This window comes from Lycium ferocissimum, chromosome 10 (genome assembly GCF_029784015.1).
Source record: "Lycium ferocissimum isolate CSIRO_LF1 chromosome 10, AGI_CSIRO_Lferr_CH_V1, whole genome shotgun sequence".
NCBI lineage: Eukaryota > Viridiplantae > Streptophyta > Magnoliopsida > Solanales > Solanaceae > Lycium > Lycium ferocissimum.
Window position 1 is genome coordinate 18,040,927 of NC_081351.1, and position 27,969 is coordinate 18,068,895.

The 27,969-nt window shown below is 34.9% G+C and overlaps 3 protein-coding genes and 1 pseudogene across 4 annotated transcripts; 3 read left to right on the forward strand and 1 right to left on the reverse strand.

Moving 5' to 3' along the window:
* Positions 1-346: 346 nt before the first annotated feature.
* Positions 347-6,812, forward strand: LOC132032645 (serine/threonine-protein kinase PBL34-like). Of its 2 annotated transcripts, XR_009408564.1 has the most exons (7): positions 347-1,483; positions 2,854-3,191; positions 3,503-3,638; positions 4,900-5,036; positions 5,110-5,233; positions 5,884-6,550; positions 6,715-6,812. XR_009408564.1 is itself a non-coding variant. In XM_059422306.1 (6 exons), the coding sequence occupies exons 1-6, from the start codon at positions 1,291-1,293 to the stop codon at positions 6,402-6,404; spliced, it is 1,449 nt and encodes a 482-aa protein (XP_059278289.1). In that variant the 5' UTR covers positions 347-1,290; the 3' UTR covers positions 6,405-6,699. The 2 variants fall into 2 exon arrangements, 1 of the variants encoding a protein (XP_059278289.1); XM_059422306.1 differs by lacking the exon at positions 6,715-6,812 and having other exon boundaries at positions 5,884-6,699.
* A 9,266-nt stretch (positions 6,813-16,078) lies between these two features.
* On the forward strand, positions 16,079-18,662 carry LOC132035145 (disease resistance protein RPP13-like; annotated as a pseudogene).
* Positions 18,663-19,651: 989 nt separating this feature from the next.
* Positions 19,652-23,698, forward strand: LOC132032647 (hypersensitive-induced response protein 2-like). Its single transcript, XM_059422308.1, has 5 exons — positions 19,652-20,106; positions 21,077-21,197; positions 22,041-22,132; positions 22,231-22,327; positions 22,934-23,698. The coding sequence occupies exons 1-5, from the start codon at positions 19,918-19,920 to the stop codon at positions 23,251-23,253; spliced, it is 819 nt and encodes a 272-aa protein (XP_059278291.1). The 5' UTR covers positions 19,652-19,917; the 3' UTR covers positions 23,254-23,698.
* Positions 23,699-24,016: 318 nt separating this feature from the next.
* LOC132032646 (mitochondrial outer membrane protein porin of 36 kDa) lies at positions 24,017-27,938 on the reverse strand. Its single transcript, XM_059422307.1, has 6 exons — positions 27,778-27,938; positions 26,584-26,651; positions 25,804-25,914; positions 25,163-25,249; positions 24,859-25,067; positions 24,017-24,517 (listed from the first exon to the last, which is right to left on the reverse strand). The coding sequence occupies exons 1-6, from the start codon at positions 27,824-27,826 to the stop codon at positions 24,211-24,213; spliced, it is 831 nt and encodes a 276-aa protein (XP_059278290.1). The 5' UTR covers positions 27,827-27,938; the 3' UTR covers positions 24,017-24,210.
* Positions 27,939-27,969: the final 31 nt, after the last annotated feature.

Sequence of the window (27,969 nt, forward strand, 5' to 3'; positions counted from 1 at the left end):
TTTGTTTGATTTTGATTTCAATTTATCTATTTTATTGCTTTTGAGAATATAAATTAATGTAAATGAAATCGGTTCTAATATCATATCAAAAAAACCGAATTGAAAAAATCGAACTTCAAAAAAATGAAATCGAAAGAACCGAATCGAACTAGTTGGGTTCAGTGTTCGGTGTCCACCTTAAAAAAATCAAAACCGAAATAACCGAACCGAAATTTAATGAAACCAAACCGAAGAACCAAACGTCCACCCCTACCTCCACCCCCCCCCCCCCCACCAAAATTTAATTAACTATATAATTTTTTTTTTTATTACCATGTGTATTTTTTTTTTTTTTCCATTTAGTAGCCAAGAACTGGTCAGCATATTTGAGTCTCTTTCTTTTTGTTAATTAAGATATCAGTGTCTTTGTTTAGCAGACATTTCTTTGGGACACTTTTTTGAAGTGGTATTATCTGATACAGTGTCTTTGTGATCTGAAATCAAAATTTTAGCTTTTTTAGAGCTATTTAATGTCATATTTTCTTGATCTTTTGAACTTGGTCTAAGTTATTTTCATCTCTATATCCCTTAAAAATAATACTTTCTTTTAGGGGATATTTGGATTTCCTTTTTTGGGGTCTCTTATTAGGTCATGTTTGTGATTTTTAAGGAACTTTGGTTCAGTTGTTTAGCTGATAATTTAAGGGTTTGAAAAAAGAACAGATTTTTAGAACTTGGACTGAGCTATTTCATCTGTGTATTTATATTTTTGTCTTTTTTCCCCCCTTAAAATACTTTTTTTTGTGTTGTTATTGGAGGATTTAGCTTTGAAGAAAGTGGAGATATTTGAAATTTCCTTTTTGGGTCTCTATAAGGTCATGTTTGTGCTATTTAGGGAACTTTGGTTCAGTTGTTTAGCTGATATTTTAAGGGTTCTTGATAAAAGAACAGATTTTAGTGTTGTGTGAGGTGAGGGGGTTATTTAAAGTTGGAATCTTGGGTGGTGGGGTTTGATGATTTTTGAGTTTAGCTGATAATTTAAGGGTTTTTGGAGATTATTAGACACAAATTTGAAAAAAAGAACAGGTTTTTAGTGTTGTGTGAGGTGATTTAAAGTTGGTATCTTGGGTGGTGGGGTTTGATGATTTTTGAGTTTAGCTGATAATTGAAGGGTTTTTGGTGATTAATAGACACAAATTTCAAAAAAGAACAGGTTTTTAGTGTTGTGTGAGGTGAGGGGTTGATTTAAAGTTGGTATCTTGGGTGGTTGGGTTTGATGATTTTTGAGTTTGATTCTTGGTATTGTTAAGTATGAGATTGGGTGGTGATGGTGTAAAAGGGGAGTCTTTGGAAGTAGAGAAATCAAAAGGAAGGAAGAAAAAAGAAAAAGAGGATGTGGAGGAGACTCAGACTGGTTGTTGGATTAAGTTGAGGTTTATTGGTAGCTGTATTTCTTCAAGATCTAAAGTTGATAACTCCATCAGTGGCATCAGCGCTCGCTGTGGTAATTTTTTACTCACTTTGAACAGGTTCCATTGATTTGTTATGCTTGCAAGTTTTAATTGCATTATGAAGTTTCATTGTTTGTTATTCTTGGAAGTTTTAGTTGAATTGTTCTTTGGTTTTCCTTGATTATTAATCCTACCTTTTACTAAAGAATTTTGTTCACTTAGCATTCGTAGTCAGTTGTCACAGGGGAAAGAGGTTAAATGGAAAGGGGTGTTTTTGTTGGAATAGTCATTTGAGTCTTAAGGGCATTCTTTATGGTTGGTACTAGCTCGAGGTTCTTTTTGGTGCTTTGATTTTGAAGTGTAAATCTCCAGTTTTTAGGTAGTGAAATGCATTGAGTTTCACCAATGGTGTACAGGTAATATTTGAAAATATGATGTGGAAAGACATGTCTCTTCGAGCTGTAGAAGTTGATGATATTAACGCAGAGGAGCTAATAATGATGGCAATTTAAAGAAATTCAAGATGGGTAACGGGATTGTTTAAGAGGCATTACTTCTTTTGATAGGTGAAAATAATTTGTTTCATAGGTCAGGGTAATAATGTTTGTGTTTCCAGATAATTATGTTACCGTTAGCGATATGCAGTTTTCTCCTGTCATTCTTGTTGTTCTTGGGTTTTATTTTTCTTTCTCTTATGTTTGCCTGTGTCACAATTTTCTTAAATTACAAATTCGCACTTGATATGTAAAGCTGCAAGACAAACTTAATTTGAATCAACAATCAACGGCAACAGAAAATCAAGATGAATCATATATTGTCTCTTTAGTTCTGGTGAGAAGAACACCATACAGATGAAGCTGAAACTTTGTTATAGTTTCTAGAATCCTTGTAAGATGAACAAGGCTGTTCCTTTTCATTGTCTCCAATCATTTCTGAACTGTAAATATGGCTGCTACTACAAATCTTTGTGCTGATGAATATAATGTTACTTTTCTCAAAAAATATCTTAACCATTTTCCTTGTTTACTTGAGGAAGAGATAGTAAATTAGACTGCTAATGTCATCTAGTTATAGATTAGAACAACAGTTTAAATCTTTATCTACTAATGATGCAAGCATAGACTACATAAAGATTTTAAGGCGAAAATAATGTCATTGGAGTCATAGTTCTCTTGGCATAATGAGAACATATCAATAAAAACATTAGACACTTTGTAGACTTAAATAATGTTGTATCGCATGCACACATATTACTTACGTCAGTTGCATCTTTCCTCGCTTCAGTAGCGAAAACCATTTATTCTATTCCTAACTGATAGGAATATTTAAGGTCTTTTCAAGATTAAACTAAATAACATATTTCCTTTAGTGGTAAATGGTAATTAGTGTCCATGCTCCTAATATCTTGTATCATTATTGGCAGAAAGTAAATCCACAAATGATACAAGCATAGACCAGCCTGTTGCTCCAATTATCTCATCCACAACCACAAGTAATGCTGAAAGTAATAATTCTTCCACCTCCAAACTCGAAGAGGAACTTAAAGTTTTTTCGCAGCTTCGGAAGTTCACATTCAATGATTTGAAGTTGGCTACGAGAAACTTCAGACCAGAATCCCTTCTCGGTGAAGGGGGTTTTGGCTGTGTCTTTAAGGGTTGGATTGAAGAGAACGGGACGGCACCTGTTAAGCCAGGAACAGGGCTTACTGTTGCTGTGAAAACTCTAAATCATGATGGACTTCAGGGTCACAAAGAATGGCTGGTTTGCTTCTCTCTTGATCTTTATTTAAATGGTTTTTTTTTTCTTTTTATTTTTTGGTCCGTCAGCCGAAATTAATTATGGATGCTAGCCAAAATATACAAAACCTGTACACTGATTATGTATATTATATGTCTATTTTGCTTATACCATAGGTATATTTATACTTAATATACAAAACATTTACGTTTGCTAGCTATTATTCTTTTGAGTAGTCCAAAAATGTAATTATCCCTTACTTAGAAGCTTATGGTGCATTCTCTATTTCTGCTTTTCCTGTTGGTTTGTATTAATTTATTATCTCATTTTGGCAGGCGGAAGTAAATTTCCTTGGCGACCTCATTCATCCAAATTTGGTTAAATTAATTGGTTACTGTATTGAAGATGATCAGAGGTTGCTGGTTTATGAATTTATGCCTCGAGGAAGCTTGGAAAACCATCTGTTCAGGAGTATGTAATTGGCCCTTCTCTAATATGCTTTACATTGTTGTATTTTGTGGATTTTGATTATATTTGAAGATCAGTTTGTAAAATGTGTATTCTCAAATTTATAACCCCACCCCCCCCAAAAAAAAAAAAAAACATAGGAAAGACAAGAGATGATGTTTTCTTTATATTATTGGAGAGATTTTGTTACACAAGTAAGTTCTTAGGTAAGTTAAACACCATTTAAAAATTCACATGCATCATGCTGATCTCCACTGCAACCACTAGTTGCTTTAGTCATGTGGCATATCACTACTTGTGGAATATAACTTGAGTTCTCTTGTTGCTGTTTAATGATCTATGAAGATAAGATGAAGCTAATTTATGTTCCAATACCAATTAGAAAAATTGTTCTGTTAGATATAATGCAGTTCATTGCTCATAAATTTAAGGTCGGAATGGTAATATGGAGTTCTCCATATTAGCAAAGCTACCAACAGGGGAATGATTTTACCTTTAATGCCTTCTTCACAAAAAAATCCATTTCCAATGAAATAAAAAACAGTGGTTAAAGAAAATAATCATTTGCGATATTAGCCACAAGATAAGAATGACTAATTTGTCGGCTGAAATCAGCAAGACCTATTTCTATTGCTCGAAACTAAGCAATATATAGCTGCGTTTTCCTTCAATCCTAAGTGAAATCTACAATATCCCTGTTGACCATTTAATTTATCTCTTTCATTTCAAGAAAACATTGAAGCTACTGATTTCTGAAGATGCAGACGAATCAATGTAAAGACAAGGTTGTGTGGAAGTGAGGATTTGAGTTTGGAGATTGTGATCAGAGAGATAGAGAGAACTAGTTTGTCAGAAGGGCACGGGTACTGTAGGTTGGAGCCAGAGAAAAAGGGGTTTGGCTGGTACAGTTTGAGATAGACTAGAGGAAGTAAGTAGGTTGGCTGCTTTTGTGTGTTTGGGGGAGAAGGAGGGGGGGGGGGGGCGGATTCTATTCTGGAAGAACGGCAGTTAATCATATGATGCTGGGTGTTTTGATCAGTAGGATTGATCTGTCCTTGAACTCAAGAAAAACCAAGTTGAGACTGCGTGGATCAATCCCTGTTTGATCCCTTAAATGAGGCTTGAATAACCAAAATATGATGGCTTTTATCTCTTATGATTTTCCTGTATTGCACTCTGAATCTGGTGAACTGATGTTATTACTTATGAAGTTCATGTCTTTGCATATCCTTTATGAAACTTTGAAATAATTTATTTATTTCAGGGTCCCTGCCTCTTCCGTGGTCCATCCGCATGAAGATAGCATTGGGTGCAGCAAAAGGTCTTGCGTTTCTTCATGAGGAAGCAGAAAGACTAGTGATATACCGTGATTTCAAAACGTCCAACATTCTGCTAGATGCGGTGTGTTCAAACACATTGGCAAATTGATCTCTCGCCCATTTTTTATCATTCTTCTAATAATACATTCTCTCAGGATTACAATGCCAAACTTTCTGATTTTGGACTCGCTAAAGATGCTCCGGAAGGCGACAAGACCCATGTTTCTACTCGTGTCATGGGAACATATGGTTATGCAGCTCCAGAGTATGTGATGACAGGTAAGATTGAGATCTCGGTGGCTTCTTTCTTCCTAAAATGCTTACCCACTTTTTTACTTGGACGACCCGCTCAGCTTTATCTAATTCTAAGGGTGTGTTCGGTATGAAGTAAAATGTTCTTTACAAACAATGTTTTTCTTACTTATTTTCTTGTGTTTCAGACGTAAGTAGAAAATATTATCCCAAAAACATTTGTATATAATCTAGACAAATATTATGGGAGCTGGGGTGGGGGTAGAGGGTGTGGGGATGGGGATGGGGTCTACGGTGGTGGGGGTAGGGGTGGGATGTGTTGGAAGGTGGGGAAGAGACGATCGATGTGGAATGACGCTTGTGGAACTTATTTTCCCTACTTCCACTAGAGAATTCATTTTCCTCATTTTTAAGGAACTTCTTTTCATAGAGAAAATGTTTTTCAGAATTTCTTACCAGCCAAAACATGGGAAAATTGGAAACATTTTTTGAAAAATATTTTCCTCCATACCAAACACACCCCAAGTGTCACCTCAAGTCTAACCTAGTTGGATATAGTTTGCTTACAAATCCTTCAAATCGTTTTAATCTAGTTTTTCTTGCTATCAACGTCTCTGTATAACTCCATGACTTGAACCTCAGTTAAAAGTTAAACGTGTGCCACTCTTTTGTCTCAGGACATTTGACATCAAAGAGTGATGTCTACAGTTTTGGTGTAGTTCTGCTTGAAATGATGACAGGTAGGAGATCTATGGACAAGAACCGGCCAAACGGGGAACACAACCTTGTTGAGTGGGCCCGACCACATTTGGGCGAAAGAAGAAGGTTTTATAAATTGATAGATCCTCGACTCGAAGGCCATTTCTCTATAAAAGGTGCGCAGAAAGCTGCACATTTGGCTGCCCGATGCCTCAACCGGGATCCCAAAGTAAGACCTATGATGAGTGAAGTGGTCGAGGCCTTGAAGCCGTTGCCAAACCTCAAGGACATGGCCAGCTCCTCCTACTATTTTCAGACCATACAAGCAGACCGGGTCGGGTCCAGCCCGAATACAAGAAATGGGCTCAGAACGCATGGATCATTCTCGAGGAACGGACAACAGCATCCGAGAAGCCTATCGATTCCAAATGGTTCTCATGCTTCTCCATACCGTCATCAACCTCCTCAGAATTCACCAAATCCAAAAGGCAAAACGTAGAATCCGAATGACAGTAATATGTTTGTATTACTCGTCTTTCTTCTCTATAAATATATTTTGTTGGTCCACATTTATGCTTTGGATGACTGGCAAGAGTATAGGAGTACAACATGTAGTACTTCACTCCTACTTGAGAAGCATGTAGTGTAAGCACCATGGAGTAAATATATTTTTGTGTCAGATATGTCACTCTCTTCCCATTTCTCTTCAGCCCACCACATCATAGGAGGAACTAGTAACATGTCACGGATTCAATTCCTCTAAAAGTTTTTTTTGTTTTTTGTTTTTTGTTTTTTTGGTTGTTTTGCAGATTTCATGTAGTGTAGCACATAGAAAAGGGTAAACAATATCAGGGGTTGAACTGCAGTCTTCATGTCTTATCAGATGGTAATATACTTTTGTTTCTTTTTTGTTTCTTTCCATTTGTGGTTGGACACTAGAGCAAATTTTTTGGATGAAGGCAGTCTGTGTATTAGACTCTTGTTAAAAGGAAAGACGAATAAAGTTGTGAAACATCACGCATGACTATATTATTTATACCAATGAATGCAATTTAATCACTTAAACGCGGTTAAGTTAATTGATATATTCTCAGTTTAACTTGTAATTGCCAAAGTTAAATTATTTAATTTGGTGTAAAACACTGGGTGTATGCAAGTATCTATGGTGCCAAATCGGGTGGCTGATATGTTGTTAGTACTCTTGTTTTTTCCTCCGAGTACACGTCTTGCAAAACTTGAACTCGATCTTTATTTTTCCAGGATTTCAAGCCCTATGGTCTATAAAACTCCTAAATCATTGATTTATCTTCAAGATTGGATTTCAATTGGAATAACACAAATAGCAGATGTTGAATTATATGTAACACCATATTTCGTCATCGAATAGACAAATTTTTGCAATTAATTATATATAGAAGAATATTGGGTAAGGAAATGACTAAGAGCCCGTTTGGATTGACTTATAAGTTGCTTTATAAAACTTTTTTGAGTGTTTGTTGGCGAAGCAAAATCATTTTGTCTTAAAATAAGCTTAAAAAAATAATTTCCGTTTGGCTTAGCTTATCTAAAGCGAACTTATAAGTTGAAAATAACTTTAAGCCAAAAAAAATAAGTTGGCCTCAACTTTTTTTTTTTTTTATTGGCTTATAAGTTTTTTTCGCCCATCCAAACGAGCTCTAACATTCCACTATTGATCTTATACCTGTTTAGCTGAGAACTTTATTTTTTTTAAAATCTTTATTTTTTTCAATAAGTGCTTATTTTAAAAGAAAGTGAGGTGTTTAACCAAGCTTTTGGGAGAAAATAGGTGCTTCTGGGGAGTAGCAGAAGCAATTTTTCAGAAGATAAAAAAAATATCTTTTGCCCAAAAATACTTTTTTGAAAAGCACTATTGAGAAAATACACTTAGAAGCACTTTTTAAAAACTTGGCCAAACACTAATTGTTGTTCAAAAGTGCTTTTAAAATTAATTGGCCAAACAAAAAAGCACTTTTGGAAAAAAATACTTTTTAAAATAAACTGATTTTAGAAGCTTGGCCAAACAGGCTATTAGATTATTTAATTTCCTTTCCTTCCCCTTCTTGTGGAAAAGATAATTTTGGGAGGACAAGAAGTGACAAAAAGAAGATAAAAAATGTGATGAGGCCTGAGGGGTATGAATAACTATTAAAAGGAGTTAAAAAGAAGATAGGAAGATAAAAATGCGAATGGATATTAGGGGAGATGGGAGGGGTTCAAAGACAAAGAAAAAGGGAGAAAGACATGGACTATTGGTAGAAATAATAGGGTCCACTTTAGAAGAAACAAAAAAGATGACAGGAGGAAAAGTGTGAAACGAAAAAGAGAAAAAGAAAAGAAAGAAAATATGGAAAATATATTTTGTATTTGCCACAAAGTGGTGCATTTCAAAATAATCATTATAAATCTAATTTCTTTACAAATATATGTTACATTTTTTTTTTCTTTGCTTTATTTTTAATGAAATTTCAAAAGAAACTAGTAATTAAGAACTATGCTCAAAGCCTCAAACTAAGTTAGAAATGGTTTTCAACATGTATATAATTTGTTTTCCTTCATAAAACATCTAAACTTAGGGAAAAATATTCTTTTTCATTGTTGTATAAGACAAAGTGAAATGAAATAAATAATAAAAATAAGATAACTTTTTTTTTTTTTTTTAAAAAGTGAGCGTAAAAATTGAGTATTTACAACTATCTCTATTTCTTCAAATGAAAAGTAGTAGATGTTGTGATCGAACTTTGTATTCAAGTTGCCAGTAGTAGCGGAGTCAGGATTTTTATTAAGGGGGTTCAAAAATATAAAGTAGTAACCAAACGAAGAAGTCAAGCGGGTTCAATATCTATTACATATAATACATAAAAAATAATATTAATCTTGTGTATACAAGATAATTTTACGACGAAGGAGGTTTGGATGAACGCACTAGCCTTTACTTGGCTCCGCCCCTAGTCGCGACATCAAGTTCTTTACTTACGGAAAAATGCCACTTAGCCACTGTTTTTTTTGGCTAATTTGCTTTCAATATGCCCCCAACGGTGAAGTCGTTGTCTATGCCACTTGATTCTCAGGGGTGTTTTAACTATGAAGATTATAATTCAGGGAGGTTATGTGAACACCTAATAGTTTAAGTATGAAAATAACAAAACATACTATAGTTTAGGATAGTTTTAATGTATTTTTCCTAATTTGAAACAAAAAGTTTCTAGAGGCGAAATTGGATTGTTACCCTTGCAACGTCGGGGTGTGGGGTTAGGATGATAACAAAATGACCAATTCTTGCTGAAAATGACCTTTTCTGTAGTATTCACTTTGTGATGTCTTGTCCAAAAGTAGTTGGTGGCTTAGAAAAGATGTTAACTTTCACATTAATTTACCATTTTAGACATAGATATCAACTTCCATAAAAGGTGCGCAGAAAGCTGCACACTTGGCTGCACGATGTCTTAGCCGGGACCAAAGTCAGACCTATGATGAGTGAAGTAGTCGAAGCCTTGAAGCCATTGCCAAACCTCAAGGACATGGCCAGCTCCTCATACTATTTAATTTTGGAAAATTTGCATGTAATAACTATTTCTAAGAGCTATTTATGGATTATAACTATCTTTTATCTTTCATAAATAAAAAAGAGTTGACAGCGCAATTTCTGTCCAGACACCCTTTAATAAAAATACCAACTCCTAGATAAAAATAGGTAATTTGACTAAACTACCCCTAATTAAATAGGCATTGGGATTTGATCATATAACACTTAATAGGTGCAAATATGAAAAATAAGGTTAATTCTTTCTTGATTTGCTAGGTAGACTCTTTTTTTTATCCAAGAAAAAAAGGCTAAGTGAACTTTTTTTTTATCCGGAGGGAGTAATAATTAGATTTCATAGCTACATTTTACATTTCGTAGCTACTATACATGAGGCACACTTTAGTTGGAGTGGTCATTGGGCATGTACTTTGCCCTTGAGTGCCCAGGTTCGAATCCCGCTCGCCACATTCTTTTTTCTAAGAAATTACAATTTCGGATGTATTTTCATGTTTTTAAATACAACACTGATAATCTTTTTGTTTTGGTTGTATTTAAACGTACAAGTTTCTACTGTATATAAATACAATCAAATGCACTTGTATCTGACTATATTAACAAAATTGGGTTGCACCACATTCACCTCATATGTTTTTCGAATAGCAACCTAACATTTCACTGTATTGGACTGTATTTCAATGTATTTGGTCAGATGTATGTCACATGTATTTGGTGTATTCAGTTATATTTCGGATAGCAACCTTACAGCTGTATTTAAAAACTTCCGAAAATATACGAAAATACAGCCGAAATTGCAAAGATAGCTACGGTTTGTAAATTGCAAACTTGTAGCTATATATTATTACGAGCTTATAAAAGATAGTTGTTTATGTAAGTTGCCTACTATTTTCAAACCATGCAAGCAGACCGGGTCGGGTCAATCCCAAATACAAGAAATGGGCTCAGAACGAATGGATCGTTCTCGAGGAATGTACAACAGCATCCGAGAAGCCTATCGATTCCAAATGGTTGTCATCAACCTCCTCAGAATTCACCAAATCCAAAAGGCAAAACGTAGAATGAGATCGGATTTGTACCATTCTTGTCTTTCCCCTCTATGAATATATTTTGTTGCCCCACATTAGTGCTTGAATGACTTACAAGGGAATTGGAGTACACATTTACATGTTCTAATCTATGAGATAAATATATATTTGTGTGTCAAATATGTCACTCTCTCCCATTTCATTTCAGCCCACATCATAGGAGGAACTAGTAAAATGTCACCTAGTGAATTCCTCAGAAAAAAGAGATTTTCTTTTTCTTTGTTACTTGCAGATTTCATATAGTGTAGCTTAGCACATAGAAAACGGTAAAAAATATCAAATATTGAAAGCAATCGTAATGTCTTAGCAGATGGTATACTTTTTTTTTTTTTTTTTAGTTTACACTAATGAATGCAAGATGTTTCTTCATGCATACATTAATCACTTAACCATAGTAAAGTTAATTGATATATATTGTCAGTACTTGTAATTGCCAAAGTGAAATTATTTAATTTGGTGTAAAACACTGGGATGTATGCAAGTATTTATCGTGCCAAATGGGAGTGGGACTCCTGTAGGGATGGGATGGTAAAAAAAAACGGAGAAGGCTTATAAATACCCCTAACCTATTGAAAAAGGTTCATACATACCCTCCTTTTATCTTTGGGTCTAAAAATACCCTTAAGGTTTATTTTTGGCTCACATATACCCTTCAAACTAACAGACCAAATTTGACGGTGTTAAAAAGCCACGTGGTATTTTCTAATTGGTGCCACATTTTAATTTAAAATAACTAGTATCCGTACCCGCGCGATGCGCGGATCGTGTCGAAGAAAAAAGGAGCGGCGAAATTCTAACAATTTTGGCTTTAAATTCTGATCATTTTGGATTGTGTTAATAGATTAAGAAATTATACTAACATAACATCGTGATAACATGAAGTAGAACCGAAAAAAAAAATTGAATTTATCTTAAAAATATTATTGATGCCCACAATTCAATTTCCTAATTTTCCTAGTGGCACCATCATCATGAAGTTTCCGAATCTACACAATTTGAAAATTTTTCAATATTTGAGATTTCAAATGGTTTAGTAGGCGTTTGACCATGCGATTTGGAAGTTTGATTTCATAATTTGATTTCACATCAGCATTTGTTTATGAAATCTGCACAAAATTTTAACTTTAAATTCATGATTTCAAATCCCATATTTTCCAAAAAGTATGATTTAGAATTCCAAATTGTGATTTCAAATTTTTAAATATTGTCGTAGACGGATAATTCTCAAACTCTACCATTAAAAAAGAAAAGGTGACGACACAAGTCATGAGTCTATCCTTCAAGTAAACTCTGAATTATCAAAATTTTAAGCAATTATTTTTTATGCTCATACGACAGATATAGTTCATTAACTTAACGAATATTATTCATTAATCTTCTTGTTCCATTTCAAATATACTTACTACTCCATCTGCAAATAACCTTATTAAATTAAAAAAAAAAATCAACTAATAATGACAATTCATATTTATTTATAACACAACTACTTAGGTGGCATTTCAAAAACCATCCCACTATAACACAAATTCATGTTCATATCCATGTAAATGTTTGGCACCTGTTGGAATCTTCTTCATTTTCAACTTTGTGAAGTAAAACAAAATCCCTTCTCCAACAATAAACAACATTCGCTACATTTTATTCATGTAATGTCTATTTTACCTTTTATTATTTTCAGTCCTATTTTGACAGATACAATAATTGACTTATAGTTTTTCTTTTCAATTTCTTTTTCTTTTCAATTTCTCCAACAAATAAAAACTGCAATTCTTCAAACAATTATTATCACGTTTTTATTTTGTAGATACATGCAAGGAAAAGAAATATTTTGGAGAAGTAGCTCCCCTTGTTTAGTTACATCAATGATTCCAGCAAAACTATCACAGGGTTTTAACATCAATAATTAATTTTTCCATTTTGATTCTTTTTTTTTTTTTTTTTTTTTTTGTCAATGCACATGAAACTTAGATCAAAACTTACCTCTACTTGTACTTACGATTGGACAGCTCTTATAGATTTGCAGCTTATAAATGTGGATATACACTTCTTCCAGCGAACTATCGGAAACATCTGTGGATGACAAAAAAAAAATTAAAACTTGACAGCCCTTTTAACATAATACTAATTTAAACATGTCACGACAACGTAACGTACTTATGGAAAACACAGAAATTTGAAAAAAAAATATGCAATTGACATAACAAATTAGCACGCATTGAAGCTCATCCAAGTATTGTGGTTCTTGATCAATAGAAAAATGGTACTGTGATGTCTCCACGTGTAAAATATGTACTGTGATGTCTCCACGTGTAAAATATGTATCTATTTAAATTTAGATTTTGTAAGTAGGATTTCTTTTTCTTGTGATCTTGTTATTTTTAATAATTTAAATTCTCATGTAGGTAATTTATTTCCTATTTGTTCTTCCAATGACACTAATTAAGAGTGCAAATATCAATGAGAAATTTAGTAAAAGATATAACTGCAAAATCTGACGATATTTACTTTATCAACGTCGTCCCTCATTTCTTTATACCTATCATACAACTCATCAGTAACGCTATTAACAAATGGATCAAATATCATATAATCCTTAAAAAATAAAAAGTATGAAAATAATGAGAGATATCTAATCATTTGGCGTCTACAAAAGGACCCAAAAATTCCTTCTAAAAAAAGGTATACTCATCCCTAAACAGAGAGGTGCTATTTAAATAAAAATATTCCATTAGCATTAAGCAACATTTACCATACATTCATCGATAAGGATCTAACAAAACCTCAAATTGCATGTTCTCAACCCTCCGAATGGCAGGAAGGACTTGAAGAATCTGTTAAACGCAGAACATTGATATTCAGTAAGTAATGAGGAAAAAAGGGTTGGTGAAACCTACATACATGAGATCTCTACAAATAAATTTATATATTGTGACTTATTAAAGTAGATAAAAGGGTACTGAAATACGCCAATGAAATCTCCATTCAAATGGATAAGGAAAGCCCACGTTCAAAGTTGTGGTCCATTTAGCCAGCAAAATCGTAAGTCTTTAAAACTGCTTTTTTAAAATTAATTCAAACTATTTAAAAAAAATAAGATATCAGTTATGAAACTGAGAAGGATAAACTTGAGTTCGAATTTTAATTGCGATTTAAAATTTATTTCTTAAGTTTTTAAACTTTGTGAAAACACAGTGTATTTTTTTAGATTTTATCCTGATTCATCCTAAAAGTGTCAAGTGACATATTCTTAAAGTGCACTTAGCTTAATGACATTACAGACTTTTCTTAATTTTTTTATATTTTTATTTTTATTTCTTATTTCTTATGATTAAAAGGAAAACAAATAAAAAGAGAGAGAAATGTAACTGAACTACCCCATTTCCCCCTAGAAGTCTACTTCATGCACCAAAAACCCACCCACGTCCCTTTTTTTTCCAAAAGCTTTAACCACATACTAAAAACTTAATTTTTCTTTTTCAATCCCTTTTTTAAATTCAAATTAAAAAAATTAACTAATTATTAACTAATTAACTAATTGTTGTCCTAAAACTAACACATGGCATTCTCCTACATTGCCACTTGTCAAACTCCTAGGGCAAACTATCCTCTTTTTAATAATATATAGATTATATAAAACCCACCTAAATTCTGAACCCAAACCCGTGGCCGACCCGTTCTGGAGGTACTATACATTCTTTTTCTCCTCCTTTGTCTCCAATATATCAGAAACTCAAATACTCGATGAGATTTGAAAGTTTTGATTTGCAATATATATAACAGGGTTTTGTTTTTATGTGAAATTATAACCTATGAATTGTCAAACGATTTTTATCCTTTTGCTAAGCCATTATTTTCTTATTTGAAGGAAAACATCACATGCGACTGCCATGTCTTCTTTTTCAGTGAATTTCTTCCTCAACACCCCACCCACCTACCCCTTTGTGCGTTTTCTTCCCTTCATCAGTTTCCATCATTTTCTTGATTTTTTTTTCCAGTTTTGATTTCAAGAAATTGGAGAAATTGAAGTGCTTTGAATTGAGAATTCTAATTTTTATAAAGTTGGGTTTTTTTTCTTTCATGAAATTCATATTAAAGATATAAATGGAGAACTCTGCTACATCTGAGGAGCCTCAAAAAAAGCGTCCACATATAACTCTGTTTTTTCATTACCCACCATGGCTAGGTATTCTAAAGCTTCTTAAGATAATAAAGTTATAAAGTTTTTTTTCACTTTTCATTTAGTGTATCGTACCTCCAGAACGGGTCAGCCACGGGTTTGGGTTTAGAACTTGGGTGGGTTTTACATAATTATTTTAAATCAAAATGTGGCACCAATTAGAAAATGCCACGTGACTTTTTAACACAGTCAAATTTGATCTGTTAGTTTGAAGGGTATATTTGAGCCAAAAATAAACCTTAAGGGTATTTTTAGATCTAAAGGTGGAAGGAGGATATTTATGAGCCTTTTCCAATAGGTTAGGGATATTTATGAGCCTTTTCCGTAAAAAAAATACAAAATGACCAATTAGTAAGGTCTTATCCGAAAGTAGTTGGTGGCTAAGAAAATATATCAACTTTAACATTTATTTACCATTTGAAAACCAAGTGGACAGATAGGTACCACTAATTATATTTTGTTTTATTTAGTCCCTTTCTTGAAACCCCTTTGTGAATCTTGTCCTACACTTGTACGGTTAGGATGTGGTCATGTCTGAATAAACCAAGATTCTGCTAATAATATTATCTCTAGCTTTTAATTTTTAATAATTAAAGAAACGTTGAGTCTAAGACTCCCAGATATAGCATGTGGATCGATCATCCCTCGTGAATCACTAATATGTGTTTGGTCTCGGATTCCTTTGATTGGCAAGAACCAGAATGGATAAAGAATTTACTAGCATTGACTTACTTGTGAGAAATAAAAGGAGGCAAATGACATTGAAAAGATTGACTGGAGAAGAAATTAGAAGAAGAAAATTGTGTTAGTTATGTGAGGCAAGATGTCAAATGTCTTTATCATTATTCTGATATAATACAACAAAATCAAATGATTGGATCGAAAGATGCTTTTTCAGGTCTCCAACTCCAAACAAACCAATTATACTATTTCTAATAATAAGATGGAGTTAAATTAATTTTTTAGGGAATCTGTACGAATAATGAAGAGTAATGCAGTTAATATTAATCTAAATTAGAATGTATTATTTTATGTAAAATGATTACGATCAAAAGTAATATTCCTCATCCTGATTCCTTTTTTTTTTTTTTTGGGGGGGGGGGGGGGGGGAACAAACATCAATTATCAAGTGTGGATGCAAGTGGTTGGTCAAACTTGAAACAATTAGTAAAATATTAGAGTAGTTAAATGACAGCTAGAAACATATTAAAATATATTTACTCTGCATCAAACTTCTTTCTGACAGCGACCTTATAATATAAGCCTAGTGCATGTATTGTTATAACACCACACTCAAGAAGGGCACAACTTCATCTCTTGATAACAGTTAAAAACCCAAACTCCTGAAGATGGTTGATGCCTTTGTTTCATATGCAGTTGAAAAACTGGGGGATTTCATCATACACGAAGTTAACCTGCGTTTAAGTCTGAGAATGGATGTGAAGTGGCTGAGAAATGAGCTGTTCTTCATGCAATCTTTTCTCAAAGATGCAGAAGAAAAGCAAGTTGAAGATCATAGAGTTCAACAATGGGTGTTTGAAATTAACGATGTTGCTAATGATGTTGTCGCTATCTTTTGGAGACTTACTCCATGACAGGAGATCAATGCAAGGATCATGGATTTGCTAGTCGTCTTAAGGCTTGCGCTTGCATCAGTAGGAAGGAGACCAAACTCTACAATGTCGGCAAGGAGATCCAATCCCTCAAGCAGCGAGTCATGGATATCTCTCGCAAACGAGAGACTTATGGTATTAGAAATATCGACAATATTGCAGGAGAAGGACCAAGTAACAGACCTAACAATCGGTCCACTCTAGTTAAAACATTGAGGAGAACTACCTCATATGTTGATGAGGATCACATTTTTGTTGGCTTTCAGGATGTTGTAGAAAGATTGCTAGCTGAACTTCTCAAAGAAGAGCCTCGCCGAAGCGTCATCTCCATTTATGGTATGGGCGGATTAGGCAAGACCACTCTTGCAAGAAACCTCTACATCAATCCTAATATAGTCTCTCACTTCCCAACACGCGCTTGGGTATATGTTTCTCAAGAGTACAACACCATGGATGTACTTAGGAATATCATAAAATCCATCCAAGGTCGCACCAAGGAAAATTTAGATTTGTTGGATAAGATGACTGAGACAGATCTAGAAAGTTACCTTCGTAATCTATTAAATGAACGCAAATATCTTGTCGTGGTTGATGATGTATGGCAGAGAGAAGCTTGGGAAACTTTGAAAAGAGCACTCCCGGATAGCAAGAATTGCAGCAGAGTTGTAATTACGACGCGCAAAGAGGACGTCGCTCAAAGAGCAGATCACAAAGGTTTTGTACATTATCTCCGTTACCTTAGCCAAGAAGAGAGTTGGGACCTCTTTTGCAGGAAACTACTTGATGTTCGGGCAATGGTTCCAGAAATGGAAAAGTCAGCTATAGATATGGTGAATAAGTGTGGAGGCCTACCTCTTGCAATTGTTGTATTAAGTGGACTACTTTCACATAAAAAGGGGCTAGAAGAATGGCAAAAGGTGAAGGACCACCTTTGGCAGAAGATTAAAGATGACTCTATTGAAATATCCTTCATACTATCATTGAGCTACAATGATTTGCCAACTGTGCTCAAGCAGTGCTTTCTTTACTTTGGTATTTTTCCAGAAGATAGTCTGATCAATGTTGAAAACCTGATGTGGTTGTGGATCCCCGAAGGATTCATACCAAGAGGAGAAGAAAGAATGGAGGATGTCGCTGAAGGCTTCTTGAATGAGCTGATAAGACGAAGCTTGATACAAGTGGTAAGTACGTTGTGGGAAGAAGTTTATGAATGTAAGATTCATGATCTACTTCGAGATCTTGCCGTACAAAAGGCATTGGAGGTAAGCTTCTTTGACATTTATGATCCAAGAAAGCACTGCATATCCTCCTTATGTCTTAGACATGTCATTCATAGTCAAGGAAAAAGGTACCTCTCACTCGATCTTTCTAACTTGAAGTTGAGGTCAATTATGTTCCTTGATCGCATTTTTGTAAGGTGAGTCTTGTAAGGTTTTGTAACGCGTTCCAACATCTATATGTGTTGCATTTGGAGATTCGCGTTGGCACTATATCTATAGTACCTGATGCCATAGGAAGTTTATACCACCTCAAGTTCTTAAGCTTTACAAGTATCCATGATCTTCCCTCCTCCATTGGCAACCTCAAGAATTTACAGACAATTCGTATCTTGAATCATTTCGGGCGCTTATGCCAACTACCATCCGAGACAGCTGACCTAATAAATCTAAGACATTTAGCTGCTCCGTATTCAAAACCTCTGAAACGTATAAGCAAACTCACAAGTCTTCAAGTTCTTCAAGACATCTCTTGTGATCAGTGGAAAGATGTTGACCCCGTTGATTTAGTCAATCTTCGAGAATTAACCATGCATGGTATTAAGAAATCTTACTCCCTAAATAACATTGGCAGCTTGGAAAACCTTAGCACTCTCATATTGTATTGTGAAGATGATGAATCATTCCCAGCCCTTGAATATCTTACTTCTTGTCAAAAGCTCCGCAAAATGTTCTTGCGTGGGAGAATAGAAAAACTGCCTCATTCGGTCTCATTTCCAAATTCCATCACAATGATGGTCCTTTGCTACACGGAAGATCCGATGCCTATTCTGGGAATGTTGCCAAACCTAAGGAATCTCGAATTAGTAGCACCTTACAAAGGGGAAGAAATTACCTGCAGTGATAACATGAGCTTCAGTCAACTAGAGTTCCTTCGTCTTGATAGTCTTGAGAACCTAGAAAGATGGCATTTAGCTACAAGTGCAATGCCTCTGATTAAAGGTATTGGTATTTATGACTGTCCAAACCTAAAGGAGATTCCCGAGAGAATGAAAGATGTGGAGATGTTGAAAAGGTCTCATTTATGGTGAAGCTTTTCAAGCATATATGATGTCCTACTTCAGCCTCTTTCATTATCTTAGAGGTAACAAATCCCAATCCGTAATGACCATTTCTTTAATTCCTTTTACTCATTCAGCCGCAGATCTGTTAGTACTAGGTATAATTATTATATTATGAAAATTAAATATATTTTTTTCCATTATCAACTTACTAAATGAAATTTGAATCCAAATTTGTGACAAACCACTTGAATCTGGTTCTTCCTCTTCAACAAGCAATGTTGGACATGAAACTTTATCGATTGTTGAAGTCAAACCTAAAAAAGGTTTTGCAGTTCAATGTAATAATATAGTATTACATTGTCATGACCCAAATCTGGCAACTAAACCATGACAGGGCACCCAACGAGCCACTACCCATTAGGCAAACCCTCTAAGCTAAAACATGCCAGTTTTGGTTAGGTCTCTCATCCTCGTGATTGCAATCGTGGCTGCATCAGTTTAAAAAATTTGCAGCAACATAGTGACACATGCCTGAGCACTTCGGATCTCAACCCAAACCATACCAACAAGTTATAAAATACAAGATTACAAGACTGAGGGTTAGATTGTTACACATGTGGGGATGGGATGTGGGGTTCGGAAATAATAACAAAATGACCATTTCTTGCTGAAAATGACTTTTCTGTAGTGTTCACTTAGTGAGGTCTTATCCAAAAGTAGTTGGTGGCTTAGAAAAGATATTAATAGCCCGTTTGGATTGGGCTTTAGGCAAAAATTTGTTTTGTTCTAAGGCAAAAAAAAAAAATAAGTTAGGGTAGTCATTTTATTTTTTTTAAAAAATGTTGTTTTTATAAGCCGCTTTAGATAAACTAAGTTAAATGGGTCAAATTATTTTTGAGCTTATTTTAAGACAAAATAGCTTTAATTCCCGTAAAAAAAAACTACCCAAACACTCAAAAAAAGTCGAAAAAAAATTTATAAGCCTAACTTATAAGCCCAATCCAAACGGGCTCTAACTTTCACATTAATTTACCATTTTAGACATAGATATCAACTTCTTATCATCTAAACATTAATGATTTGAAAACCAAGTAGACAGACCACTAATTATTTTTTGTTTTATTTAATCCTTTTCTTGAAACTCCTTTGTGAATTTTGTCCTTCACTTGTACGGTTAAGATCTGGTCATGTCTGACTAAACCAAGATTCTGCTAATAGTATTATCCATTAACTTTTATTTCAAAGGGCTTCCTTCCTCTGTGTTATATGTTAATAATTGATTATTCTTGTAGTTATGGGACAAGCTTTGGGTTGTATTCAAGTGGATCAATCCACAGTTGCTATAAAGGAAAATTTTGGCAAGTATAATGATGTTCTTGGTCCTGGTTGCCACTTCATGCCTTGGTGTTTTGGAAGCCAATTAGCTGGTTATCTTTCTCTCAGAGTGCAGCAACTTGACATTCTATGTGAATCCAAGACTAAGGTTTGTTCCGTTGGACGTTGCATCTGTTACTGCTATTGAGTATCTTAGTTATAATAAGAGTCTACTATTTGTTGTTTATTAATTATGAGACAGATTTTCATAAATATTTTCAACCTTGCTGGTTGCATCTTTCTTCAAAAAATCACAACATGTTCCTGGTTGCATAATTGTCTTTTTATTTTTCTTTATCCTCTTACTCAAAGGCTAGCTCTTAGTACTTCATATAATCCCCTTCTCTGTTATTCCCTTTTTCAGCTAATTCCCTTGTGCAAATACCTATGATTATAAGCTGCTAAAAGTTAATATTGGCAGTTGCCCCCATGCTTAGTTCAAATGGACCGGTGACTTAGGTTAGATGTTCGAGCCCTACACAACGCGAATTAAGCCTGGTATTTAAGTGAATAAGGGTAGAGCGGCGGGCCTATTATTCTGAGTTTCGAAAGTTGCGGTTGATCCTAAGGTTTGATAGCAAATCGATTTCTTGATCATTAAAAAAAAAATTAGTTGAAATGATTAAGGTACCAATAGTCTCCAGGAAGTGTATCTATCTTTGCTTTCTTGCCCATAATTTCATGACAATTGACCCGAGGGCAGAGGCAGATACAACTTTTCAGCATGTGAAGCATCTATTGCTTTTAGCTCGAATTACGTATTTAGTTGAAGTTTTTGAAGGAAAAAAAAAAAGTATATTTGTACTAAATTTACTTATCGTGGGTGCTAGTAGTGCTCTGCACTCACTTGATCAAAATCTTGGATTCGCCTCCACAACTGAGGTTGATCAAAGAATCGTGAATCATCTGCGCGACTTGCCAGCAGTTTTGTTTTGGGGTTTTTCGACCCAAAACAAGAAAACTACGCTTTTTTCTTCTATAAACTTATGCGTATGCAGTATTCTATATTACTTTGAACTTTTTAAGTATTTTGTAAACCAAATGCTTTTATTTGTTTCTCATGAATGCTATATTTTCAGGATAATGTTTTTGTGACTCTGGTTGCTTCAATCCAGTATAGAGCATTGGCAGATAAGGCAGCAGATGCCTTCTATAAACTAAGCAACACAAAGGAGCAGATTCAAGCATATGTCTTTGATGGTTGGAATGAAAATCTTATGTGCATCATAGCTTTTATCTGTTTGTTAAGACCTTTCTTATAGAAACTCCTCAGTTATATTGCTAGGACTCTTCAAAAATGTCATTGGGCGCATGTCGAATCCTCCAAAAGTAGTGCATTTTTGGATGATCCGACTTGGGTGCAGCAGCATTTTTAAAGTGTTCGCGCAACGTCTTTGTTAGGATATCCCCGTATCCAAAATTTTCAAGATTGCTTCCTGCAATTCTTCTTCTTTAATGACGGTAGTGATAAGGCCAGCTCACACACACGTCGACTATTCTATCGGATACCTGCTACCTCCCACCAACACTGGTATTTAGTGTTTCTGCCTGCCAACACCTAGACAGATGGGAAGAGATTACCTGGCGTCTTTTGCCTATGTTGGGATCTGAACCCAGACCAATATTGCTTTCTGTGATCAGAGGCGAATTTCATTGCACGAGTTCGGTGAAAACCCAATATCTTTAACCAAGATCCTGTATATGTATTGAGAAATTTACTAAAGATGTACATATAAGAAGTCGTAAGTCCAATAACACAAAGGGGTTAGGGGCTCGGTTGCAAACAAGGAGTTGCCAGAATCCATAAGCTTCAAATTTTAGACCTGTGACATAGTGAATGCCATTAGCTAGAGAGATCTTGCTTTCTCTTGTGCATATTGTAGAGATAATACTTATTCCTCTCTTGAAATGTGTTCTTTTCTCGTTCTGCTATGTTAAGTAAACACATGATTATGGTAAAAAACTTGCCAATCTTCATAGGAAGAAGTCTTTTCACAATCCAAAAACTTCTGTACTGAATAGGTTCTTATTGATGATTAACAGTTATTAGGGCAACTGTGCCAACATTGGAACTGGATAAAGTTTTTGAACAGAAAACTGAGATAGCAAAAACAGTGGGGAAGCAACTCACCAAGGTATCTCTCTTTATATTAGTACTACTCCAACTCTTAAGCAAACAAATAAAAAGAAACTAAGTCAATTCATATCTGATTTTCCTTCTGGAATTACATAGGCAATGTCTCTGTATGGATATGAGATAGTACAGACTCTTATTGTAGATATTGAACCAGATGATCAAGTGAAAAGTTCAATGAATGAGATTAATGCAGGTATGGTTATCTTTAAACTTCACTGGCTTATTTTCTTCTCCAACCGCCCCCCCCCCCCCACCCCCACCCCCCTCTTCCCTCACCCAACCCCCACAACCCAAAATGAAAGTAAAATACAGTTGTTGTTGGCACTGCCTCAGAATATTCTTGAAAGTTGGAAAAGAGTAACTTTTCACCAGACTTGTTATCCACCTTTTTGGCTTTTTGGACGATAACCACCTTTTGGCTTTCAACATGTGATTACTTGATTTGCATTGTCGGTGTTTGTAGCACATCTTGGCATTAAAAGGGACTAGCAGAATATTGGAGTAATGATAAAGTTGTCTCTATGTTACCTATAGATCACATGTTCACCCGCAATATCAGCCATAGATGCCTGTATCATGGGGGGGGTGTTCATCCCCGAACCCTCAAAAAAGCGGGATGATTCGTGCATCAAACTACCCTTTTATCGCATCTTGGCATTAAGCTCCATTGATAAAAAGTCAAAACAGTTATACAAAGTTAATGTCCCAAGTAAACTACGTATTCAGTTCTTGCTTGCATATTGATGACCATGTAGACCTTCGTTCTTCTAACATGAGCTGAAAATTTCATGAAAACCAGCTTCAAGAATGAGAGAAGCTGCATATGAGAAAGCAGAAGGAGAGAAGATTCTGCAGATAAAGCAAGCAGAGGGGGAAGCAGAATCAAATTATTTAGCGGGGCTAGGAATTGCTCGTCAACGACAAGCCATCATAGAAGGGCTTGAAGCAAGTGTGATTGGCTTCTCTACGAGTGTTCCAGGGGCATCAACCAGGGATGTCATGGACATGATTTTGATCACCCAATACTTTGATACAATGAAGGAGATAGGTGTCTCCTCTAATTCATCTGCTGTTTTCATTCCTCATGAGCCAGAGGATGCGATTTCTGAGCAGAGGTAAAGACAGTTTGCTTCAAGGGACATCCAGGCTATGATGCTGACATGATGGTTCCCTTTGTACATATAAACTTGGAAGATCAGAAGGTATCTAACTGCCTTGAAATTTCTGTCACGAAGACAGAATTGCTGTTGAAGAGAGGATGGTTTCCAAATCACCCTGTCCATGTATTGTCAGCTCTGGCTACACATCGCAGGCTAGTTATAGAGCTAACTGTGTGCATTCGATCTTCTATAGAACAACATCGCAGGCTAGTTATTCAAACACTTGTAAGTATCATTTGTTATCTTACTACAGTAATTTCAAGGAGGGTGAGGATAGACACACTGAGAAGGATATGGGGTTTATGTGAAAAGAATATGGAGTTCTTATGTTTCTTGCACAGGCAATGACTAAATATATGCACTGTATTGTATGGTTTTGATATTCAATGAGCTTTTTTATGCAATTGTAGCTTACTACCAAAGCTAATAGGAACTTTTATAAAAGATGCAGTGCGCTTGACCAGACCTTTGACAATAACCAAATATATCAGAGTAATCCATTCAGTAGATGGCCAGGCAAGTAGTACCAATCAAGAAAGTCTCAGGTAAAACTCTTTTCTGACAGGAATTAAGAAAAGAAGAAAGGCCGAAGAGTTCTCTTTCAAGAGCCTTTATGTGATCCAACAACAATGGCAGAATGTTCATACCATAAATAATGATCAAAGAAAGATTAATAAATTATGTGAATGATTAATAAATTATGTGAATGATGAAAGCCCAGGTGAAAGGTTAAGAAACCAGTCCCTCAATCAACATTTAGGATGGATATAAGCAAAAATTCATGGGTTTGCATTACCAGTTGCAGGTTATTCTTACTGGCGCAGAAGAACAATGTGCTGAAACCTATCTAATTTATTACTCTGGACCATACAATATGACACTGCTTCACTCGCTTTTCTGTAAGGGAGCAACAAACTCATGGCTTGAGGGCTACAGCCAACCCAATCTTGGCGCTCTTCTCAATTGCCCTGGTGTCCACTTCACCAGATATTGTAAAGAGGGATTTTGGTCTCCATTCGTGTTGGATGAGAGCACTTGCCTTACCATAGCTGTTAACCCGAGCCTTCACCGTGGTCAATGGGTCCAACAAATGCTGTGTACCAATGGTCAGTGTGTTCTCATTGTTTGAGAAGCTGTGAGTCAACTCTGCACCAACAGCTGTATTTGTCACTGGCTTCACAGTGTGGTAGTAGGAAGCGCTGACAGTATCCCCCTTGTCATTCCTGCATAAAATTAGTACTCAGTACAAAAAGGTTCCAGGATTAGAAAACAACAAAATAATGATGGAACATGTTAGTCCCCAAGTCACAATTTCCGCAAAATTCTAGAACTTCAATGCAATTATACAGCCTCATTTCATTAGAGCAGATAAAAGATTTATTAATTTAGCCCGGATTAAATTCAAACTCCTAAAGTGTTTCTTGCAGAAAGACAGAAAACCAAGACGTCACAAGGAAATCATTTGACAGCCAGCAATAGAACGAATGGCTAAAAGGCAGACTTTGTTAAATGAAGAATCTAACAAATATATTATGTCCGGGGAGAATCTCACGTAAATACTTACAATGCTAAGGAAGCAATCAGATCAGAAGTAGTAAAACTCAGACCAGCATTGCATTTTGTGAAATTGCCTGTGGCAGTGTCAAATGATAGATCAGTGCCCAAAGCAAGGGAATTGTTGCCAGCAACGCCAGAGAAGTTGACAAGAGGACTTGCCGTAAGTCCAATGCTAGTGTTGATCCCAGCATACTCATGCAAGTACTGGAGCTCTACCTGTAACACAATTCTATTGCTTAGAATCACGCAATTCGCGATACTACTAAACCAACAAACCATCTACAGAGAAATATAGTTAAATGCAAAGGTACCTTTCCAGATTTCTGATCTGGTAATATGAAGCTGAATATTGTCTTGAGTCCTGGGGCAGGTTCATCAACAGTAATGGTAGTGTAGACCTGCATCATTCAATTCAAATTGATTAATATAGTGTCGTACTGGCCCAACTCAGTTTGAACAAAAGAAACTTGAACTCGTCAATTTCCCAATCAATGTCTCAAAAATCAAAACTTACAAAGGCGGAGAACATTTTGTGAGAGTTTGTAGGTCAGGGGAGAGGGGAGAACAAGTTGGATAACTCAAAAACGTATTTCTCCTCCACCAATTGACTATCCTTTGAAATTTGATTGTCAAACTCATTTTTTTGACTACCAGAAACTCTTTTCTTTTAATATCATACTTGACGATTCAGTCTTCTGTAACTATAAGTTTGCATTTGGTGGCATTTTCATCTGACTTGTCTGCTTTGAACCATAAAATATATAATCATCCTGTTGCGACATGGTGCGACCTAGCATCTCCAAAGATATATAAATATATTGTATCTCCATTAAAAAGAAGAGAAGTTACTAAACTACTAAAGTTAGGTGAACAAATATTATGCCAGTAATCAAAGCTGAAAAATGAGAAGGAACAAAGCAATAATAGGTAACGAAAGTATTGACAAACTCACATTGGAATTGGTATCCACTTTCACATCGGTGGTAAGGTTTTTGTTCTTCAGCTGGGTGCTAACATCCGCCAAGAACAATTCACCTTTCTTGAAACCAGATGAGGTAATAGCCTGAAATGTGAGACATAAGCTCTAGCAACATACTCCTAAAGATAAAATCGACCACAAGACAATTTCAGTAATAAGAGATCATTGCTAAACAACACGAAGCATCCACTACATGCATCGTGAAGGCATGCATTGTGGGGCAACACCAACGAAATCCTTCCCAAGAAATACACACACACTAAAGATATAATCGACCAGAAGACAATTTCAATAATAAGAGATCATTGCTAAACAACACGAAGCATCCACTACATGCATTGCGAGGGCATGCATTGTGGGGCAACACCAACGAAATCCTTGCCGAGAAATACACACACACTGCTTGAAGTTAGTAATAAATAACATCCAGAAGATGAAAATAATAACCCGTGCGGCAAATGTAAATTAGATAACATCTCACTCCTCATTTCCTAGAGATATTAGTTTTATTTCCCTATTTTCCTAGGAGCTGCATAAGACCAACTTAAACCCATAACTTCTTCTAATTTCATGTATACGAGTAAAATTTATGACAATTAAATACTTGACCATAGAATCTCCAAATTCCTTATCTGACACCCCAAACACAATCACAAATGAACAATAAACAAAAGTTCCAATAATAAAACCATAGTATTGAACCGGAATATAATACTACAAATAAAACAAATACATATCCAGAAAGGAACTTACTACTCCCGTTGTGCTGTACGTGGTAACGGTGAACTTATGGTCACTGACATAGTCCCTGTACAGAAGATCTAAAAACAACAACAAAAAGACGTAAAATCCATCAATTACCAACATACATGAGGTTTGTTTGGTAGGAGAATTAAAATATTTCCAAAATAAATTCCACAAAAAACACTATTCCATGTTTGGTTTTGTACAAATAAAGGTTTTCATACATCCTCTGTCCCAATCTACGCAGCACCTTTCGAATTTCAAGAGTCAAACATTTTATTTTATTTTTACCATTATTTTTTCATACGCCTTTTAAACATTTTGAATTGTCAACTATTGTGACTTATAGTACTTTTACGTTGTTTCTAAATCCTATAAAAAATTAAAAGATTTCATATCCGAATTAACGGTCAAAAACTCTCGAAACTTAATGTGCTAAATAAATTGGGACAGAATGAGCACCAAATAGTAATTAAATGATACAAATAAAGGTTTATATACTCCCGCAGTCCCAATTTACGTGGCACTTTCGGAATTTGAGAGACAAACGAGTTTTTCTTTTATCGCAATTTTTTCATACACCTTTTAAATATTTGAAGTTGTCAAAAATTGTAATTTACAAAGCACTACTTTTTACGTTGTTTCTAAATATGTAAATCTTTCAAAAAACCTATCCATGTCCGAATTTACTGTCAAAATTCTTTTACCGTGATTTTTTTCATACACATTTTAACTATTTTGAAATGTCAATTAATATATTGTTTTATGTAGTTTCCAATTATGTAAATCTTATTTCAAAAAACCTAAATATTCCATGTCCGAATTTACGGTCAAAATTTTAAAAACTTCAATTCTCGAAATTCAAACAATAAATTGGGACATAAGGAGTACCAAATAGTAATGAAAATGATGATTTCAACGAGAAACAAAAATTGCAAATATGTAAATCCTATTTTAAACATTTTGAAATGTCAGTAGTAGTAGTACTTTTTACATAGTTTCCAAAATATATAAATCTTCCATGTCCGAATTTACATTCAAAATTTAAAAAGTTGAACACTCGAAATTAAAACTGTGCCACATAGTAATCGAGAAACAAAAAATTGTAATACAAAAAAAAAAAAAAAAAAAAAAAAAGGACATTTACCGTAGTAACAAACAATAACATGAAAACGAAACAATACGAAAAGAGAATTAAATTACCTCTAGCTTTTTTACCGATATCAGAGTAAAGTCCAGGTCCCTTCACCATTTTTGCGACTATTTTTTCTGCACCAAAAAAAAAAAATAGAAAATCGAAATGCAAAAGAGAAAAAGAAGGTTCTAGAGAGAAAGAGAGAGAATCGGTGTTTATCAAATGACTTGGTTTGTTTGTTGCAAAAGAAAAATTATAGT

What these genes read in the sequence shown, in the direction of transcription:
- LOC132032647 (XM_059422308.1), top strand. Translation starts at nt 19,918, where the DNA reads ATGGGACAAGCTTTGGGTTGTATTCAAGTGGATCAATCCACAGTTGCT. An exon ending in TATGTGAATCCAAGACTAAG is followed by an intron (nt 20,107 to 21,076) that starts GTTTGTTCCGTT and finishes CTATATTTTCAG; the next exon opens with GATAATGTTTTTGTGACTCT. An exon ending in AATGAATGAGATTAATGCAG is followed by an intron (nt 22,328 to 22,933) that starts GTATGGTTATCT and finishes CATGAAAACCAG; the next exon opens with CTTCAAGAATGAGAGAAGCT.
- LOC132032645 (XM_059422306.1), top strand. Translation starts at nt 1,291, where the DNA reads ATGAGATTGGGTGGTGATGGTGTAAAAGGGGAGTCTTTGGAAGTAGAG. An exon ending in AGGGTCACAAAGAATGGCTG is followed by an intron (nt 3,192 to 3,502) that starts GTTTGCTTCTCT and finishes TCATTTTGGCAG; the next exon opens with GCGGAAGTAAATTTCCTTGG. An exon ending in CCAACATTCTGCTAGATGCG is followed by an intron (nt 5,037 to 5,109) that starts GTGTGTTCAAAC and finishes ACATTCTCTCAG; the next exon opens with GATTACAATGCCAAACTTTC.
- LOC132032646 (XM_059422307.1), bottom strand. Translation starts at nt 27,826, where the DNA reads ATGGTGAAGGGACCTGGACTTTACTCTGATATCGGTAAAAAAGCTAGA. An exon ending in TATCGGTAAAAAAGCTAGAG is followed by an intron (nt 26,652 to 27,777) that starts GTAATTTAATTC and finishes TGTTGTTTTTAG; the next exon opens with ATCTTCTGTACAGGGACTAT. An exon ending in CGTACAGCACAACGGGAGTA is followed by an intron (nt 25,915 to 26,583) that starts GTAAGTTCCTTT and finishes CTCACATTTCAG; the next exon opens with GCTATTACCTCATCTGGTTT.